At 32.6% G+C, this 23,267-nt stretch overlaps 1 protein-coding gene across 2 annotated transcripts in view; it reads left to right on the forward strand.

Moving 5' to 3' along the window:
• Positions 1-23,267, forward strand: part of pnt (ETS transcription factor pointed) — a 209,215-nt gene that overhangs the window by 13,835 nt on the left and 172,113 nt on the right. For both annotated transcript variants that reach the window (XM_070105523.1, XM_070105522.1), the window contains exon 2: positions 10,821-11,217. In XM_070105523.1, the coding sequence (XP_069961624.1) occupies positions 10,834-11,217 (384 nt within the window). In that variant the 5' untranslated portion in view covers positions 10,821-10,833. The remainder of the gene's footprint in view (positions 1-10,820; positions 11,218-23,267) is intronic.

Genomic DNA, 23,267 nt, shown 5'->3' on the forward strand with positions numbered 1-23,267 from the left:
ACTATTCGCAATTCGTGTGTATATGAGTTCGGCCGCCCAACCGATCATTTGAGGATCACTTGAGACACTTCACAACACTGTAAAAATACATTGTAAAAAAAATCTGAACATTCGTTGATTAAATGATCTTTCTTTATTTATATATTTATATGTAAATATGATATATATATATATATATTTGTATGTAAATAAGAGCGCAATAATGCTTACACACCCAGTAAACGAATGGACGAGAAAAATCTTCTTTCAACCGATGAATATTAGTGATTTTTTTTGTGTATAAAACGTGCTGAACAGTAAGGACAAAGTTATAAAATTGTACAAACTGCTTATTTGGACCGTTTTGGAAGTTTTTTTTGAACAGAGAGGGAAAGAGGGTATGCGATCAATCATTAAAGTTGCAGATTATTTTTTAGTTCCATTGTACCTTTTCAGGTTAACTTAATTGGAATTTTGTATTTGATCGAATTAAATTTAGGTATAAACCTCTCCTTTAGGATAACTTAATTTTGCTGGGTTTTTAACTCAATCGAATCAAATTGTAATGTTAGGATACGATATCCTTCTTCCATTGAATATAAATCTCTTAGAGGGTTTAATACTAAATATCTCTCTAGAATGGCAGTAGCTTTAAAGCAGAAGTTCAGACTTCTAAAAGCTTATATTAAAACTCTATTTTGTACTTACTTAGACCTGTAGCTCTAATCTATAATTGAGAGATTAATCCAGCTTGAACGACCTTGGTACAGAGTCAACTACAAATTTACAGATATTAATCTATATCTGTGGTATACAGTTCTTAAATTTACATTTTCTCTACTATGATTTATATTAAACCCACGGTGAAGTAAATCTGTTTGTACTCTGGTAGAAGTTTGCTAAATCAACTCGCTTGGGGTTAAATGGTGTCCACATCATTTGGATATATACAAGACTCAGTCGGTTTAAGTAGTCGTGCTCTTTCGTTGATAACATTTTCTGACAAGACGAGTTTTAATAAAGAATTCAGAACCTGCCAAAAGTGAAGAGATCCCATATCAGACATTATCATTGATCTTGCTGAGTACTTTCCTTCCAATTTGTGGTATATGACTACTGATATTTACCGCGTGCGAGTTCTATGCGTTTAAAGTTACTTCCGTAAAAATACATTCAAGAATTTCAATATTACTTCTAAGCAAGGAAAGTTCATTTTATATCATTGAAAATCCAAGGAACCTGTTGTATTTCTATATGTATGCGTACTGGGTATAAAAATGAGCATTTTCTCCTATATTTCAATAGATTTTACGTATTTATAAATGAAATATAGAGGAAATACGTACATATTTGCAGACCACGTACAAGTCAAGTGCGGGAAAATCAGTTCAGTAGTCAAGTCGCCTGACAGCTCTCAGACATATCAGCGACACCACAACCGACGTATATTTGAAGGGTTTAGATAGCAAGGTGTGTACCGACACATTTGTGAGTATATATGTATATAATTATGCACATATTTAACAATATTTGCGTATGCACTAGTCGCACTAACTGACTGTCTGCTGTTGTCTGATATTGTTAGCCAAGGGGGGTGTCTTGGTGCAAGATATTAGATGTAGGTATAGTCGTTGCAATTTGTGATTTGCAATGCTGAATGAATGAAATAATTGTGAAAGGAATCGAACAGTCACATCCGACAATTTATTTCTGTATTTAAATAGTTTATGCTTGAATCATTTACAAAATAAATAAAAAAACAATCATTGTAGTTTGAATAAAAATATATTCGAACATTATGTGTACTAAGTTTCGGACGAAAATTTTTAAATTTCTGTTAGATCCTCAGTATAGAGTGTGGGCAAATATAGCATAATTTTTTGTGGGATATTATAAAGTGGAATCAAATAATTCAAATGTAGTCTATTATAATATGGAACAAATTTAGAAACACTTGTTGACGCTGTTCATACAGTTAATATGGGTTAAGAGGCACTCCTATTGTTGAAGCCTAAAAAAGGCGCGTTTTGTGAAATAAAATGAATTGAGTTTTTGAAAGTTTATATAATTATATGAATTTCAAGAATCATAGTACAATTTTTGAAGAATAAAAGAAATATTTTTTGAGTTACAAGTGATCTCCGACGGCGCTAAAAAAATATACGCCACTGCTGCATTAATTCTGGTCTTCTCCATGGATAAAACTTAAAAAAAAAAATGTCTAGTAGATATTGTCCCTACAATGAGCTACAGTCGAAAACAATCAAGAATTGACAAAATGGCAGCATTGAAAACTTAACTAATCACCTCGATTTTGAAGAGTTCCTGATCCGAGAAAAAAGTGTTGATGAAGTAATTGAACCTCCATTACTTTGCGTTAGCAAAGTGGAGCCCGTGAGCAAGATATTAAGGCTTCATTTAAATACTTTTAAATAATGCGGGTTTGAACTGCTTTCGAATACAATGTTGTTTGTTTCCGAACAAACACTCTATAGGCTCCACGTTTTCGAGATTTCTTGAAGTTCCGTAAAAAATTTATTTTGGACATGTTTCCTTATGATTCCATTCTGAATCTTAAATTAAATCAAACTTTAATTTCACTCAAAATATCGGTATAACTATTGAATGGTCCCTAGTGAATTTCCTTTGATTATTCTTACCTTTCGTTGTCTTTCTGATCCACTTTACCGTATTTTCTCAATGCAACGACCAATTGTGGTGTAAAGGAACTTCTGGTCTGCTCTGTATTTTACGTAGATCCTTTAGAGAAGATTAAACATCCTATATTAATTTAAAATATTTATCAAACTATCGGTTGGTAAATAAACGACGGTTGAATATCCTAATCGTGAAGCATCGTCGTAGAGTTGTTTAAGTGATGGAGTATAAGTTAGGTCGGCACATATTACAATCGGTTCTTTCTACTTCCATATATTCTTCAGAACATCATAAGTGTGTTCATTCAACGATCTCAACATTATACCAGAAGAAGTAGTTCTGATAGCCTTAAGTAAAATTCGTATATCCAATTATAATGATAGTATAGAAGAACCTGCACAACATTTTTCATGTATTTTTCTTAGTTTAAATCACAATGGGCCTCCTATAGGCCTAGGTGCGTCATTGGACAGCCACTCTACCTACCTACCTACCTCTTAGTTTAAGCAAAAGTTTTTATGAAAGAAAAAATAATAAATGTCGTGTTTTGTAAGCAAAAACATTTCCCTGTATGATACAATATGTATAACGAAAACAAATTGTTTTTAAAGCCATTCTACATTTAGTAAAATATCCTAACGAAAAATATCAGTTTATATATTATCAGTTATATAGAATCGGTAAGACGGCGCTCAACTATTTCATATAAACTTCGAAAATTTCGAAAAACCAAAACCACAAATCCTAGAACCGTCCAAAAGGTCATATATTGTAGTACTTAGCAACAACACCGCATTGCTGAGAAAACAATTATATATGGACCTACATGTATATGTACTGTAGAATGTATGAGTAAAATTGTACATTCTACATAAAATTACCTAGATATATAGAAAATTATATATACATACTTATGTAGACACTGATACATACGTCATAGCAATAAATTCTTTTATAGAATCTCTTCTTTTATCCTCCGAACGCGAACATATGTAGATACATGTACATATGTAAGCCAAGTTCATTTATTATGTGAATAATAAATTAAACAAAGATCAGTCATTCGCTATTTTTCAACTTTTTACTTCTGCTGATCAATCTCCAGAATACTTTACCCAAATAGCAGCGAATAAATTATACATTTATACACATATATACATACATGAATAGTTTTTTATAACAACTTGGTGGTATTTGATAACGGTATGCAGATTAGTTTTATCATGCTAGGCTTAGCGAATGTTGTAGCTTTGTGTGTTAACTTTGAATAAAGCATTTGTATGTTCGATTCCACGATTTAAGAAATTGCATTGGGAAGTAGCGTATCGAATAAACAACTGGTATAAATAACATAGACTGGCATAAACAATTTCAAATATAATACAAAAAGCGTTTAACGTTAGGTGACCATATTTGTACCGGCAATATCCGGGACGGTTTCTTTTAATCATCGATTTTTTCCATATCATATTTCCCTAAAAATCGCGACACATAATAGGTAAGAGAGCAACACAATTTCACAATTTAGCCACTTTCGTCTGTCTGTATGTACGCGAACTAGTCCCTCAGTTTTTGAGATATCGATTTGAAATTTTGCACACCTTGCGTTCTTCCCAAGAAGCTGCTCATTTGTCAGAACTGCCGATATCAGACTACTATAGGATATAGCTGCCATACAAACTGACCGATCGAAATCAAGATAAAGATCTTTTTATACACTTATATGCTATAATAATTGCAGTTCTGAAGGGTATTATAACTTTGGTGTAGCCGAAGTCAACATTTTTTCTTGTTTTCACTAAAAATAATTGCAGATAAAATTTATATTACTTTGCATAAGTCAATGAAAAAGTGAAGATAAATTTAGTGCAATAATTTCTTATTTTTAAGCGACGACCTGTGATCAATTATCAATGAGCTATGGCTCAGTAAATTTTATTTACAAAAAATGCAAGATACATGTCTGTAAATATGAACAAATAAATATATGCGTGGTACATAAACAAAGTCTTCTGGTAAAGCCCAAGCTCATTCATCAATGGCGTAGTATAATAAATTTAATAAAAAAACTACGAAAAATTATTATTTATGATACACATATATATTAACAATAAACAACTGTTGTTGTGTTATAAATATATTTACATATACATACTTAATAATTTATTATATGTAAACTGATATACATACTCGTATAGAGATTGTGCCTTGCACTCTGTGTCCACCCCACCAAAAGTCTCTACGGACTTCCTGTGATAAAAGTTCATAACTTCTTTTGCTCTATGCAAATATGTACATATCCATATATAAAGCGCATAAAGCATCAACATCACATTATATTATATGTGTATATACATACATATGTACAAATCCATTTATTTATGTGTGTATGCTTATGCAAACGTGTACTATATAATCTCTTAAACTCGAAGAGTTTCGTTTTTGTCACTTTGCATGCCTGATACTACATATTATCACACCAATTATATTGTGAAATATCGTTTGTTGTTACTTAAGATGGGTGGTTCGTATGCAAGTTAGTTTAAAAAGCTCTAAAGGAAATTATAGCTGTCTTCGATACGCCATTTCTTTGCTCGCTGCTGCTCGTAAGAAATAATCATAACACTACTGTGCGTGTATCAAAAGGCATGTTAATGCAGAATTGCTCCACAAGTGCTGTCCGTTTGTTTGAGTATCTGGTATAGTTTGTTCGATTCGCTGGCGAGTAACGCTTGGCGAATCGAAGACAGCTTATATTTTCTTCAATATAAGTATGTATTTACGTAATTACTAACAAATATAAACCTGCAAACTGTTTTCGGACCATCATGTGTTTAGTTATCTGCCATATTTATAAACAAAGGAACTAGTATATATGACTCTATACTTTATTTCTTTTAGCTCTCGTTCACAATCTGAGCTTTTATTTCATCATAAAACTAGTGGTGATGCTTTTTATGTTTTCCTAAAATTAGAGGGTCAAACAAGTTATGAGCTATCTACGAAGGGCGAAGGGATATTATGAAATATTTTGAAATATCAGAAAAAAATTAATTGCAATGATTTTTCGTATTTCGATAGATTATACATTTAAAAACTAGGTACTAAAATTATAAACCGATATCTTAAATAGTTTTTGAGTTACAGCTTTCTAAAGTGTAGCCGCCCAGTCAGCTTAATAAAATTATCTTTAAATGCGCTTCTTTTCAAAACTATATTTTCAAGTTTGCTACAGGATACAAATGATGCGATCACTATTACATTTTTATACTCTCGCAACATGTTGCAACAGAGTATAAGAGTTTTGTTCACCTAACGGTTGTTTGTATCACCTAAAACTAATCGAGTTAGATATAGGGTTATATATATATTAATGATCAGGATGAAGAGACGAGTTAAAATCCGGGTGACTGTATGTCCGTCCGTCCGTCTGTGCAAGCCGTAACTTGAGTAAAAATTGAGATATCTTTATGAAACTTAGTACACATGTTTCTTGGTACCGTAGAAGGGGTACCGGTTGGTATTGCAGATGGGCGTAATCGGACCACTTGCACGCCCACAAAGCGCAATTTGTCAAAAATAAATAAATTGGCATAACACACAATAAGATACAAGACTGTTATTTGGTATACAGGATCACATTAGGAAGCGGCATCTGCAGTTTAAAAGTTTTTTAAAAAATGGGCGTGGTCCCGCCCCCTAAAAGGTTTAATGTGCATATCTCCTTAGCCGCAAATTGAATACCTTGTCGAATAAACAGATCATGGGAACTATAGGTGATTCGAAGTTGCAAACCATGGACGACAAGTTGACCGAATGGGGTAATAATATCTTCCAGGGTACAAAATTAAATTTTTTATATCACAATCTTTTCTTTTGGCGGAACTATTTTCTAATACTTCTATTACTAGTTTTAAATCTTTGTACGCTATTCTCGCCAGAAGCGAATTTTTACAATAGACGCTTCCAGTTCTAGAGCTTCCTTAGCTTGTTTTAACCGAAATAAGTTAAAGTTCCGCTTTATAATTAAACTACGTGCTTATGCAGTTACCTATACATTTTCAGTACAAGTATTTCTTTATTCATGCTTAAAGCCCTTGTAATTGTTTTTATCAGCCTCATGAAACCAACGAGAGCTGTTGGGTTCTTGGTAACATAAAATTTGAACACATCGTCGGCAGTTAAGAGATCTGTGTGTTGGTACACTAAGCTACAAAGTCAATTATGTTATCTGAGTCGATTGTTCTTTCTCTGCAGAAAAAAAATCAACCGAATTGCTTGGAGGACTACTGTTATTAGGCACGCCTTATCCGGATATAAGACTAGAGCCGCTTCATTTGCGTAAACCTACCCGACAAACTGGGGAACGTTTGTTTTACGCTTCTTTCAGGATTTGATGCTTTTGGTACGATCTTTTCAGGCGCCTTTTTATAGACATTATTACGGTTCATAATTGAAGAACAAATTATTCTCAATCACGGAGATGCTTTAATTACATACTTGTCTATTATGTACATATGTAAAGTGTAACTTATATCAACAAATGTGTGCGTGTAATTCCCTCAGATCTCAAGATTTCTGAAATGAGCTGCGCTTAATATGCCATCAAATAGTCAAAAGAAAACAAAGTTAGAAAGGGACAGTGAGAGGGATTGAAAGCGAGAGAGGTGCGGAAAGAATTACAGCACACTCTTAAAAACATAAAACTTCAAAGCGGCACCTTTGCTGTGGCCTTTTTTTGTACACTTTTTCATTTTTAGCTACACGAATGATCGAAAAAGTTGCAATCGCAGATGGAGAAAAAAAGTGAAATGAGTGGAAAACGTTAAAAGAAAACTATGAAAATAAAATATGTATTTGGTGCACAGTGCATCCCCGCCAAAATAACCTTTGATGTCGCCTGCTTTGACGTATTGACTCGCACGCATACCCACACATCTGTACATACAATAACAATAAATGCCTATTTTTATGTACGTATGTGATGAGTTTGTGTGTGCGTGTATCAAGTTGTGCGCAATTGTTTGTATATTTGTATTGTCTCGATATTTACCTTTACTAATTACGGTGTTGGGGACTTTGAAAAGTGCCGATTTTTGAACCAACAAATAAACCATAATATAGCTTTAAAACACACATACATGTATGTATATATATGTATGTAAAACGGTATGTATATACATATGTATAGCTTTCAAATGGATGTAGATTGAGTTGTGTGTTGAAAAATTAATTAAAATATTTTTAAAACAACTGATTTGAGAAAAGGTCATAATTTGTCTGAAACAATATAGAAATAATTAAATTAAATTAAAACACAAAAACAGCACTCTAAACATCATAATTACTTAAGTAAACAAATAATTTGTACATAGGTGTTATTTGCAGAAATTTAACGGCTAAGTGTAAACTAAATGACAACGCCAATTGGATTCGTCAATTTGTAAGCACGTCATTTCATGTCAGTTATTTACAGATAATATTCCTATTTTATTATTTTTTACGTTTTTTTTCCTATTTTTTCATATATTAAATTTTTATTATTTTTTTATTCATTGTAATTATTGTACTTTCAAAAGTAATAAATGACGCAAAGAAAGAAAAACAAATAATTCATTAAAAATTAAAGCTAAAAAATATACGCAATTAACCGTTTAATTTAACAACAATGTATACACAGGTACATGCATATATACATTTATTCATATACCTGTTATTGTCATGGAACATTTTATTATTTGCTTAGGTGATAATAAGTGTACTTAGAGTAATTACACCTGCTCTATCGTGAAAGTTTTTTAAAGAGAGCAAATCTACATGTACCTATAAAGCGACAGAAGTGTCTTAAATGGTAGGCTTCTTAAAATTAAATATTTTATTCCTTAATAGTGGATACTTTTCATAATAGGTATCCACTAAGGGTACAACTACTGTGACGTCCTAAAAACGCCGATTTTGGATTACACGAGATCACGAGATATCCAACGGCACTAAGAACATGTGCTGTTTTGATTTCGGCCTTCTACGTAGATAAAAACCTAAAAAAATCTCACCAAAATATTTTCCGTACAGTGATCTACGGTCGACAAAAAAATTAAAAATTTACAAAATGGTAGCGTTTAAGAAAAATGTTGAATTCTACACAAAATTAAGATCGTTTTTGGCTGCAACAATTTGATTTTTGATCAGATGAATGACCGATAGGTCACTCTATGAAGAACTACATAAATTTATACAAAACATACAGAAAAAAGTTTATAGTAATCGGATCATTTGTTCCCGAGTAATAACTCCAGGAAATTTGAAAAATTCTGCTTCGATGCCGTTGATTGAACTGAGCGGTTACATTTTGGAAGGCTGTACTCAAAAACTATTTTAGAAATCGATTTACAGTTTTAGTAAGTTATTTTTAAAGGTATGCTTATGCGTTGCCGAAATCCGATGTCCCGTTAAGTTCCCCCAGCGGGCAGGGGTTAAAATTTGCCCGCGGTAAGGTATGCCTGTCGTAAGGGGCGACTAAAATCCATATGCACTATGACTGTTATTAAGCTTTGCCTCGAAATACCAACATAGTTATGTCAGAAATAGCGCTATAATACTCAACTTGAACTGATAACTTTAAGTTTCTTGTGCGTGTCTTTTTGTTCTATAAAGTTTTCTTACCACGAGTAATTTCAGCTCAGCTTTTGTTTTGCTCTCAAATTATTCGTTAGGGGAAGGCAAGGGTAGGAAACCACTCAATAGAACGCTGATGGGTCAAAATAAAAAAATGTCGTCAGACTAATCAATTGTTGTTTTTTTTCGGAGAACGCTACGTTTCTCCCGTCGTTTTTCGACATATATATTCATATGCTTCGTCGAAAAAAGCCTACTCTGAGTAGGCTACAATCCTTTACAGTGATGAAACGTGATCTAATTTATTGGCAAAACTTTTAGGACAATCCTAAGAGTTGTTTTCTCTACTTAAAAAAATCGGCATTCTTATTTTTGTCAAAACTTTTATGCGTATCAGTTTCATTTAAGTAGATACTATATACCTATAATGCATATGCATTCTCGTGTTAGTTACTATTAACGATCGTGGGAAAAACATATTGAATTAACAAAAAGCTAAAACATCTTTGTCTGGAAAATGATCCCTACATTAAGCAAAGTAAACTGTACACCGGTATATTTATTATTGAAAGTGATCCTCTCTTAATTTGAAAGCACTGGAAAAAAATCGGACACAGATTGTGAGCCATGTTTTTAAAACGTCAATATAAACAAAAAACAATAATTTTTTGGTTAAATTGTAGTCCAATCAAAATTTCGGATGTGTTTGACTTCTTTCATAAAATTCTCCTCACATGTGCTATACAATTTTTATGAGATTCCTAGCATAATGTTTCCAAACTGGACCAAAACAGCCTTGAATCAGTTTGCAAAAATATTTTGTTTTGAGCAGATGACCTAATCACTTGGTAGACTATATATTTCGAAACGAAATTTTCAAAACCGTCTTTCTTATATTTTTCTCCCTATTTATTCTCTCGTCAACATTTTTAATATTATATAAGCTATTGTTTTAATTTATATGAGAACCTTTTTACTCTAGAATATTCAATAGAATAATAACTTTCTAATTCTATATTTAACTCAAGTCTTAATTCTTATGTATATATATATTATATATATATATATATTGGTATATTTCGACCAACGCAAAAAAGGTCGAATTCGTAGTCTTTACTCCTATGTGGGTCCTTTGAGGTCTCGTTCATCGTAATATGTTAAATATTTTGATAAATATATGTTTTATTGTTAAAATCTTCGGTAGTTTTAAGGTATGTGCCTAAAGACATGCTTTTGTTTCATCTCTAAAATTACAAGAGCTGAAAGTCTGCAAGGGATTACAAAAACTCTGATCTGAGGGTGAGTGCTTGAACCTTATCATAGTTTACAATGGTCAAAGTTTGCCGAAACTTAAAATCTGCTGAAAAGTGAAAAGTTTCCTACTAGCCAGCTAACTCGAACAATAAGAAATCTAAACTCACAAAATCAGATAACAAAATCAAATTACGTAGAATGACAGAAATTCATGATTCAAAATTGAAAATAAAATTCTTGAAACTGTATTTTAATTTGAACTTTTTTTAAAACTTTAGCCACAATTGTTCTGATATATATTTTTTTCTTTACAGATGCCTGCACAATATGGAACTTGCGATTTGTAAAACAGAGTTGCCAACTACCAGATTTATGCTACCAACTGCAACGGCCTCCTTCTATCAGAAGAATAACGCTCACTTCAGTGAGATACTTAATTTCAACACCAATTACCTATTCAATAAAAATAATACAAACAACAATAGTAACAGTAATCAAAATAACAACAGCAACAATCATAATAATAGTGCCAGTGTAAGTGCTAGTGCAATTATAAATAATAATAATAATCAAAATATTAGTGCTAACAATAACAACAATCACAACACCAATTCGATTTTGTGCAACAACGGTAATACTAGCAACAACGCCAGCGGCAGCATGCGTCTGAAAAAGAATCGGCGAGTGACTTTCCTAAAGAATCTAATCGAGGTGAGTTTTCTTCTTTATCAAAAAAAAAATATAGAAAAAAATCAAAACTTCAAAATTTGTAGATTAATTAAAAGCAATGGCAATATGTCTTATTAAAATGCAAACTTTGCATTTATCGACTAAGTGTTGCATTTAATATGCATCGCATGTTGCCCATTTGCATAATTTGCTGTTTTCTTATATACACTCCTACATATTTATATACATATGTTCCCACATATGCCTATTTATATATTACTTCATACTTCACTGCATTCGAAAGTGAGTGTGCATTAGGTGTGCTCTTTTTATCAGAATTTGTTTGTTTTTGAACATGTGAACTGTCTCTTACCAGGTTTCTTTTCCCTACTTCATTTAAAAGTAATAAAAAGGCATCTATAAAAAAGGTCTTTCGATTAAATAAAGCTTCAAAATTCACCTTCATTTTAAAAAATAACCAAATTTTTATTTACATGTACTTTTCAGTAATTGTCAAAAATAATTTTACTTTAATTACTTGGGACTGTTTAAGGCCTAAAACTTTTTAAACTGATAAAAAATAGTGCTTTTGCACCGCAAAATCGAGTTTTTTCAAGCCAGATAAAAAATGTCCTTTAACTCAATTAAAGTACTACCTTTTACAACAAAGTTGTACCACACTGATCCCTAGTGTTTGATCATCAAACAAAACTCAGGCTTTCTTTACACGTCGAACAGTAAACTTGACTGTTGCTCATCAATACAAAACTTCAAACTCGATTTTATGGCTCTGGATCAACCTGCTAAAAATGAATAAAAATTAATTGTGTACACCCATCTGTATCAAAAGTGGTCTACAATCACCTATTCGAAATGTTTCGATGTCTTTGCTCAAAAATGTGTGTTATATTTTTTAAAAAGTACACCCCTAGTGCTCAGACTACATGTGGAGGAGTTCGTTTTTTTCACTTGACCACCCGATATACTTATGATTATATGTATATATGTAATTAGTTTTGGTTCGTTTAATGACAGTGACTGCGTTTGTTCTTGGCATAAATACCTCAGCCCATAATTTGTGCAAAGTGAAAATGTGATAAGAATGACAAACACTCGTTTATTTTATGATTTTGCATTTTTTTGTGCACGTATGTACATGTATTATCTTTGAAACGTTCAATTACTAACTGGAACAGAAAATATTTTGATTGCATTGAAAATATTCTTATAGAAACTTTGTAGTTGGCATTCAAAATGTATATTCATTATAAATAAGAATTTTGGTATTACGCTCCATTTTAAAAAGAAATAAAGTGTGGATATAATCTATATCAGCGCTCAAGTCAATTTCTTAAAAATTGGAAAAAGGCAAAGGAAGAGTTCGGTGATAAGACTTCGTGCCAGGGAAATTTATGTTTATCATAAGTTTATATACAAGATAGACTGCTGTCATATAGCTACATACTTTTTAATTATAACCGTAAAACAGCTTTTTGATGGCTCTAGTATTTGGAAGACAGCTTGTTCGATTTGTTTCCTTATAAGCTTTCCTAAACCCTATAAACAGATATCTGTTTGAAATTATTTATAGAAGTAAAGGTATATCGTAAACTAACCAAAGGTGTAACAAAAGCAATTCATATTTAATAATATAATTTATTTTTTATATAATCTCTTTAGACATGACTGTCAACGAGATGAGCAGAATTCGTGTTATTCTTTATTATTAGTTAGTGAAGTTTGCTTATTGATTTTAGAAATTTAAAGGCGATCATTCTCCACAGCTGCAGTCATTCCGGTCTATTCTGTGGATGAAACCTGTGCAATATTAAAAACTGACGAAATTGTGGCATTTTACACAAAATTTTGGTTGTCTTTGGTCTACCAAAATTCGATTTTTCATAATTTCAAAAAACTACTAGGACATATACATACGTACAGAACATGAAGAAAAAATTGATGTGTGATCGGATCATCTGTCTTCCTCCTTGTAATCGCTGCATTGAATTCGAAAGATTCTATTTAAGATAAACAGTTAGAACTGATTGAAATAAGTGGCTACAATTTAGAAGCTTGTAACTCCAAAAATATTTAAAGTAATAATTTAAATTTTAGTATGCTATATTGATAAATAATTTGTTTCAACATTTCACACTAGGTGTACCCCTTAAGATTAAAAAAAAAATATAATGGTTTATAGAAAACGTAACGTATGTATTCTGTCAAAACTAAGGGGTTAATATGTTACTTGAGAAGTATTTCTTCACTAAAAGGAGATAATTCCGAATGCGCCAAAGGACAAAGAGCAAGGAGGAATCATAAATGCTGCCAGTTTTTTCGATTCGCTATTCTTTGACTCTGTAGTCAAAGATAGCTAGAATCATTGACGATCAGATTACTTGTTGTCAACGTCATCACACAACTCTTATTCTTCTTTGTCCCATATCCTAGCCTTACAAACTGAAACGTGGACTCAACTGCCGAAGCAAAACATATTTTATAATACACACTGTTATTAGCTAATTGTGTGATAAATGTTTAACAAAATAAATGTTACGAAGCCGTGAAACTGTCATTTAAATCAAAGGAATTGCGTTTGCAATCGCTTCCATTATAAATTACTTTGATTTATCATTTTGCTCGATCATTCGGTGTCTTCCGCTCCGTTCGCATAAAGTTCACATTTGTTGTTATGTAGACATATATATATATATATATATATATACATATACATATATATTTATGCATGTGTGTGTGTGTATTAAAGATCAGAGTTTGGGTGCCGCTATGGAAGACAAGCCACTGGGGCTAGGCAGCTACTACTTACGCGTTCACAAATCTTTCAAATAAAGTGTGCGCGCTCAACATCACATACATTCATATTTATACGCATACATACACAAATATTTACATATTTATTTATATCCTCTTTTGCGGGCAAATGCTTTGGAAATTAACGTGTGCCTCGTCTTATTGGCCATGCCAGTCACGTTATTAGCCAGATTTGTGCAAAGCCAAATGCAACTGGCTATTCTTTTCACACACACACACACCCATTTAAGTGCATAAACACAAACACACCTGACATTTGCATTGCATTCATTATTTGTGTAGTTGTTGGCATTTATTTAAAGTGCTTATGTAAATACACATACAACAAAGAAATACTAATATCAATGCACATACGCACATACATAGATACATAGATACAAACAGACAAATATACTTACATGGATCCATAGAATTTGCACGCGCTGAGTGACAGTGTTGACAACCATGAGTGTCTTTAAATAGACATATTTATCCTTAGAATTTGTGCAGGCAGGTAGCATACACCTACATGGGTAAATATCAACGTAAATTTGTTTGTGTGTATAGGCACACTTCGATGCATCGAAGGCAAATGTTAAATTGACGATCACTGTATGTGCGTAAATTGCAAATTATAATTGTTAGTACAAAAGCGAATGTGGAAATATGTATGCGAGAGCTCGAATATGGCAAATTGTCGATTGAAAAGGAAATGTAAATATGTGGTAGACGGTGTTGCCACTATATTTTTATGACGAAAATGTTATTTTTCCTTTCACATGTTCGAGGCGAAATTTTTTTTTTCTACTAAATTTGTTTTAAAAATTTAAGAATTTCTTCTAAGTTTACATTTGTCCTTATATGATAGAAATTTGGAAAATGCAGGTATATATTATTCCTAACCAAAGCAAACCTGCCTAAAACCATTATTTACATTTTAGCAGCGCTTTTGAAACCTCGGAGAACGTATGTAGTATATATACCACCCTTTTCTGCCCATGACAAGATATCTTCACGAAATTTGACACTGTTTATTATCCAAGGTATCGCTATAATTTCCGAAGAATTTGTTCAGATCGGACTACTATAGCATATACCTGCCTTACAAACTAACCGATTAAACTCACGTCCCTGTATGAAAAACTTTTTTATTTCTTAAGATATCTTTACGAAATACTTGCATTGCACAGATTATTGTCCAAGGCAATGCTGTAACTTTCGAATAGCTGCCATTTAAACTGAACGATCAAAATTAAAATAAAGATTTTTGTAAACCCTTTTGGGGTATTATAGCTTCGGTGCAGCCGCAGTTAACGTTTTTTCTATCTTTATTTAAGAAAGCACTAAAGCTTTTATTAAATTTATATTTTATATGCTGTAGCCAATTTGTGTTACCAAAAATATATTTAAAAATCAATATTTGAGCTGAGCAAAGTTGTTGTTATTCAAATACTATTTTGGACTACTTTTATTCGAAGTCTGGACTTTAACTTCAGCCACCTACAAATGTTACCACAAACATTCACTCCAATAGCAGAGCTGCAATACTGGCCGTGAACTCGACAGTGCGCTCAATACTAGGTAAGGAGTGTTTGACCTCTTTATCAGTAGCATCAAGCTACTTTGTTATCCGACTTGTTTGGGTGCCTGGTCCTAGCGGAATCCTTGGAAACTGCAAAGTCGATGAGCTTGTTGGAGAGGACATTCTCTCCCCAAATTAATCAGATTGGCAACGATTCGGTATTTTGCTATCTAATATGCTGTCCAATACGCTCCCATGCGGTGAGGTTACTTATCTTGTCAGACGTAAAATGCACAACCGGTATGGAAGAACGCGAGGTGGTATCATCTAAATGCTTTATTCTCAACTGTCCAGCCTTAGGCAGACTGAAGTTAAAATATCTCGGTAGACACACTTTCGGCGAACCTGAAGAAGTTGCTGGGATTGATATTTATTAATCACATTAACAAATTTGTGGTTGACGCAAAGCGTTTCGTAGGTCTATAAGGGACTGGTGATCTGAGAGTTTTGAGAATCTTGAAGGACCCCAGCTGTTCTAGTGGTATCCTGCGTTTCCTTTGGTGAGTGGATCGGCTTAACGACCTAATCTATGACAAACCCCGTCGTATAGTCTTCGTTTCTTCGTAACAGTTCAGTGAAATTGGGCTACTAAATTATTCGAAAATGTTAATTTCCCTTTAAAAATCTAATTCACACAGGGCAAATATTTTTAACATCACTACCGACAAATGGGTGAAATAGGATGATAACCCCACTCACTCCGCATATAACGGTTTTGTAAAAACTACTTAAAGTGCGACAGTCTACAAATAAATGCGTTAGATACATAAAATCTTACACGAGAGATAGTAAGCCTATATCTCGTGACCTACCCGACCGATTTGAATCAAATTCGGTAGGTCTTTTGACATTTCTATATTATTATCGGACTACAACTACGCCTACTTTTTATACTCACGCAACTTGTTGCTACAGAGTATAATAGTTTTGTTCACCTAACGGTTGTTTGTATCACCTAAAACTAATCGAGTTAGATATAGGGTTATGTTTATATAAATGATCAGGATGAGGAGACGAGTTGAAATTCGGGTGACTGTCTGCGTGACGCCGCCCACTTTTAGGTGAAAACCCATATCTTGGGATCTACTTAACCGATTTCAACCAAATTCAGTACATAACATTCTTTTCATATTTCTTTGCGAAAATGGGCGAAATCGGATAGTCCCCATACACTTAATATAAAGAATTTTGAACTTCCGCGTGACTTTATACCGCGTCAATTGGCCAATATGTGAGTTATCTGAATGAAAATAAGAGAGCGTGTTTTACTCATAACAGTGTATATTTGTGGCTTAAATAATTGGGCGAAAACTTGAATTAGCCCCCATATAACTAATATCAGGATTTTCGAGCATCCGGCTGACATTACTCCATATGGTTGGTAATGGTGTGTGAGGTAGCTTAATGAAACTCTGGCAGCATTTTATTAGTCTGTGGTATGTGAATAGTATGTGGTTTTCGCAAAAATTTATCAAATCGGGTCAATACTACCCCCAACTTCCATATATAATATTACTTATAATGGTATTCGTTATTCTAACCAGTTTTATGCCGAATAGGTCGGTCAGTGAGTATTATTTATAAAAAAATTTGCATCAAAATATGTCCTCGAGTATACCTGAGCAATGTCAAAATTAATGGAATCTGCCAGTCACTTTCTTTATCCCCAATATACCCCATAAAATGATTTCTGTCTTTTGACCTGAGTTTAAATCTTTCAGGTTTGTCGAAATGTGTGATATTTTAATGAAATAAAATTAAAAAGTATTCTTAAAAACTTATTTAATATAATAAATAAGTAGTTTATTCACAATTTTATCGAATAATTCTTCCGCAACATTTTTTAATGTAAAGTTTTGCCAGCACCGAAAAGAATTTCCCGTGCTTTAATTTTTGCAAGTTGCAAGAGTATAAAATGTTCGGTTACAAACAAACTTAGCCCTTCCTTACTTGTTATATTTGCTGTCGGCATAACGTTCGTACAGATAATGGATAAAATCATATACAATATTGACTGTTATCAAGGAATAAAATCTATAGATTTTTGCAGGATCGATGCGGATTAGAGAAAGTGGTTTCACCTTAAGTCCCAAAACTGATCTTGTTTGTAGAGTCTATTCAGGTTCTAAAATGGATGAAATTGTCTCAAGTTCAAAGTTATGACTTCCAAAAGTGACGTTGGAGCCCAAGCAGAGATATTTCAGAGATATTTATTTTATAAACACTGCTAAGCTATTTCCAGTATGCATTTTTTTTGGGAAAAATATGGTATGGCAACACTGTTTGTGTTATATACACACACATATTATATAATATATGCGTTTCTTAACGTGTGTCACTCGCTGACTACACATCAGTCGTTAATCTATACATATGTATGTATGTATGCCTTTGATGACTATAAATATGAAGTTGACTTTTTTCCGAGTGAAGTTCCTCGCTAAAAGCAAAAACATAAAAAATAAGGAAAAGTCAAGTCAACGTCGTCCGCACCTACCTACTGAACTACTCTGATCGCGAGACATGTCGGTAGTCATTCGAGACAATCGATCAGTTAGTTCATTGTGCCGGACGGTTGTCCAGTTGTGGCTGACAACTTTGATGTAATCTAAACTGCAAACCACGCACCTCATCCGGTCATTTTAACGTGCACTTTTTACATGCATAATATGCACACACACACACGCATATATGTATGTAGGAACATAGGTGAGTACTTAATAATTTGTTGTATTTCGCTTCCTTATGCACTCTGCTTAGATCGTTTGATCGTTTGACACACCCTGACCCACACTAACCCATAAAAACTTGTGTAAACGTGTGCGTGTGTGTGGTTATTGTATCCTTTTCTCTTGGAAACGTTCGTTGATCTTCAGACGTGCCATACGCCACTTTGTAATCCAATATTCATATCCAATACATAGATCATGCATGTATCATTTTTTTATTATTATGAATTTTACATTGGAAGCCGAAAATCGTATGGCAGTGCAGGACAGTGAACCTGTGCGCCTGCGCAGTGTCTTGGAAAATGAATGAAATTTAATAGCGTTAAGTGCAAAAGGTAAAATGGCGCAGACAGACAGCTGTATGCAATCGGAAAGCAACATAAAAACTCCAAATTTTTAATACATATACAGTACATAAGCGTATGTATATATGTATGCATGTACTAACTTCATAACCCGTAGTGTACTGTACTTAATGCTCTTCGTGGCTGGTTACGATCGCATATCAGATTACCCAAAAAATTATCTCCGCACACATACTGCATATGCAGCCAGATCAGGACATTTGGTCGTAAATGATATTACCGTGAAGCACCAAAATTGTTTTATGGTTTTGTGCCACTTCCGAAACTGTTTTGGTTGAAATGGACATTTTTGATATGAAATACATATTTTATGTGACATATTTACGGGTATATATGTAGATCAGTTCAGCTTATCATATATAGCTTTTTCACTTATCTAACCAAACTATTACTTTTTGAAATCATTATAATTGATTCACAATAAACATTGACTTAGACTTTAGAGGCGAACCTACAAGTAATTTATATTTTTCACCCAAACTGCATATATGATATACTATACAGATCTCTTATTTTTTTCAGGTATATAGAAGCACGGTTAGTTAGAAAGCCTTAGATAGATATAACACTACATCACTTAGTTTGTTTCTAATTTAAAATGCCTTCGGTGTTTCAGAATCAGAAACGCTTTCCTTCGTATATACTTTTCATTTTTCTCAGTTTTAGGCAAATTAAATCAGATTTATGATCACTGGTTATAGAATGTAAGGGTAAAGTACGATATACATATATATGTACATTAGTGTGTCCGTTTTTTTATCAAGTTGATTGATCTTTTGCAAAAGTCCCTTGAAGTTTGAGTTTTTGTCCTAAAAACACATCTTTATTTTCAATTTAAACTACGCCTAAATTATTTTACCTTTCCCATGTTTAACATAAGATTTTTTGATCTTTTGCAACAATTATTTATTTAAAAACAAAAAATAAACGTACAAATTAAAAAAAATGATATTCCACTACAAAATGTTGCGCTCTATAAAAAATATATGCATAAATGTAAATATTTTGAAGGTTTCAGAGTTCAATATATGATTTTTTCCGCTTTTCCAAACTCAGTTCTTGTCAGAACTTTTTAGAACTTTTAAGTCACAATGGTGCAATCAACAAATACTTCATAAAGAAATTAAGAAATTAACTTTTGAAGTCCCCGTTGAAATAATTAGAAAGACGCATATATACATCTCTCAACTGCTTCAATAAAAACTTAATATATTTATGCAGAGAAGCATACATATTTCTAAAAACTATTCACTATAAACTATTATAACCACAAAATATTATGTTCATCGACTTTTCTCTTTAAATAGAAAAATTTTTAATTTAAGCTACTTATCTTCTCCCCAAAACCCAACTCAAATTGTCTTAATTTTATTTTAAGCATTTCATTAGAAAATTATTTGTTGTTTTCAAACAGGTTATAAATTTGATTGTAGTATTTGTAAAATATTCACTTGACATTGTGACCTTCGCTATCATATTCGTATTAAAAATTGTACGAGTACATTATTACACAAACAAAAAAACATTGGCGGACTTCATGGCTTTGTCGCTGTCCACATGATGACACAGTATAGTGGTGTCAGTTAATATTGAAGTAGAAATAGTAATAAAAGCACATAGTATTTAGTTATTACTTTTCGATTAATGTGAAAGAATTAAATTTTTTTGCTTTCGCGCTGGAAAAGCGCAGTTCGTTTATTTATTTAAAAAAAATCTATTCTTAAAATTTAAAATTGACCTTGGAAATTTCACCTTCACTAATATAAATGTTGTATATAAGAAGTTCGTCGATAAGTTCACTCAAAAATACTTGTATATAATATTTGTTTCTCTGTTGCATCAAAGATTACTGCAAAGATAAGCTTATAACATTTGCCAAATATGTAATTCGAAATAGTGGGATAAAGTTGTATTAAGTATTTGATAACATTTCCATAAATAGTATTGCTATGATTCAGCATCTCAAATATTTAGACAAAATATCTGTCACGTGATCTTTGTTGATGTACGAGTATGTTCGTCGCGATAAATCCACTATTTTAATAATTCTTTGGATACTGATTATTGTAATGGACTAATGTTCACTTATGTGTACAAGGTGATGGAGAGTTCGACTATGAATAGTTTTTTATACTTTAGTATTCATGGATATTTTGTTTTAGATGGATTCACGATTTTTTTCATTTAAAACGAATTGAATATTACTGAAAATATGTCTGAAATTTTATTTGTTTTTTCAAAAATTGTTTGGTGATTCATAGTTTAAGATCAGACTCTCTCAATCCCTCATATGTACGTAAAGTTAGTCCTTTTTGGAACAAGTTGTGAAAAACCTCTAGCCGCTCTTGTTTCTCCTGGCAAATACTACTTATATTTGATCTGGTATTATTATGTTGTTGAATTGGAATATCGGGAGGTAGGGCTCGTGATAATTATTTGAACCCATGCGCTTGGTTTAAGTGATTATTCTAATATATCGAGTTCACAAAAGTTGAGATTAACCATTAAAACTATTTAACTATATGCTCGAGTGCCTGAAAAATCGTAAAATTTATAATATTTCAGTGAAATACGAATATTTCTTCTTGTGCCTTTGTATTATGATGAATACTTTGTCAGCATACTGTGCGTAGAAGCAGTTCGAGTCAAATGCACAATTAGATTTAGTGTTCGGAGTCAAGTAGTATATGGGCAAGCCATAGAATCGTATGCTTCTCCTTTCCACAGACAGTAGGAACTGTCACGCACAATTATAAAAAAACGGAAAATAAAAGCGACTACGATCAATTATGATTATGATGCTTTTATACATATGTACATATATGTGGTATAACACCATAAACACTAACTCGAATTACCAGCCAATACAATATAATCTGGATCTAGTAAAAATGTTTATTGGGTTCCAAGTTTCTAGAGTCACAGTGTCACCATTGCATTCACACAAAATATATGTACACGCATGTTTCAGTTAACGAGGCGGTTGGTGGTCGCATACGTGCGAGTACATATGTTTGTTGCCAAAGAGTCAAGTGTGCAGTGAGGAACCCGGGTAGACCAAGCCAAAGTCGCTAAATACTCGCCCAAAAGCATACTCCACAGCTATACTTGTACTATGAGTATTTATGTGTGTGAGTGTGTGCGTATAACGCATCTTTCATAAATGTTGTTTATAATGCAATATAATAAATTGGGTAAAAGTGTCTTGTTTATAAATAGACAGAACGACAATTTAATTCATCATTGAGATTAGCCTATATGCCTAGTATCATCACTAGGGTGCACAGCAATTTCCACGAGACACATAAACAAAGCCATGTGTATATAAGTGCATTTGTAATGCTGTAATTGCTTGCTTGTTCTTTATTGCCATGCCGGGGGCTGTCAGATTTGTGGCGTGGTAATAAAATGTGTGGTCACGTAGTGGTTAGCTCTCGTTTTAATTGCACTTAATCGACGTTTTAATGGCCGCAGCAGTGGCATTGACTACCGTTGTGTGCATTTGCCTATGTGTATTTTATTTGTTTATTTGTGATTATAAATATTTGTGCGTATGTATATTGTTGTTTTTAATATTTGTTTTTATTTTTTAAATAGTTATTATAATTTGGGATGTTTTATTTTTCTAACTAAAAAAATTCACCATCATTTAAACAATAAACGCTTATCTAAAAGTCTACAAATGAAAATTAAAATTGCTTTGATATACATATGTAGCTGTTTCGCTAAAATTTAGAGAGTGTTGAAATACGTCTTTCTTTTAACCGAGTCATTTATTTCAAAGTCAATACGACGATAACCATACTCGTTACATGATGCCTAGTTGGAAATATTCGCCTAGTTGCATATATTTTCCTATAATTGTAATTTTGCCAACATAGCACGTTGGGTTCACCTTTTTCCTTGCTGATATGATAGCAAAATGGCGTTATATAGGGATCATATAATAAATATGTTGACGTGTTTGTGGTTTAATTTTATACCTTTTTAAAGCATGTTGAAAGGAGACATAAGGTTAGCAGGTGGGTCAAGTATTTTGTCAAATTTCGCATAAAATATTCAGTGCCACGCTCATAGTTTAAATATAAGGCAGTCCAAAAAGCCCTAGCTTTGACAATTTATTCTGGAAGCAAAAAAAAAATAAATCAATTTCTCTCTCACGCTCTAGAGAGTCTGCATGGGAAACGTTGATTCCAGGAAATTGTACAACATAAGTGAGAAGATGATAATTTGCGTATGTTTGTATGTCATGAATTTTTCGCAAGATGTAATTTAAATTTAAAAATTTTAACGGTTTTGAAAATCATAGACTGGCTTTTCCTGAACAAATAACAAACACCAGCCAGATATTTAGATTTAACAAAAAAAATTCTTATAATTTGATTCCTTGTTTGTCAGATATATGTAAATACGTCTTACATCGGTTAATACTCAGAGAGTGGCGAATCGAACAAGACTTTGGTCTCAAACGATTAGGCTGTAATAATCGAAATCAACTTTGTTCTTGCTTTCAGCGAATAGAAAACAATTCTAAAAATGTTTTTTAGTATAAGATTCGTGGATTAGAGGGTTTTAAAAATTTCTGATATATACAAAGTATATTTA

Source organism: Bactrocera oleae, chromosome 2 (assembly GCF_042242935.1).
Source record: "Bactrocera oleae isolate idBacOlea1 chromosome 2, idBacOlea1, whole genome shotgun sequence".
Taxonomy (NCBI): Eukaryota; Metazoa; Arthropoda; class Insecta; order Diptera; family Tephritidae; genus Bactrocera; species Bactrocera oleae.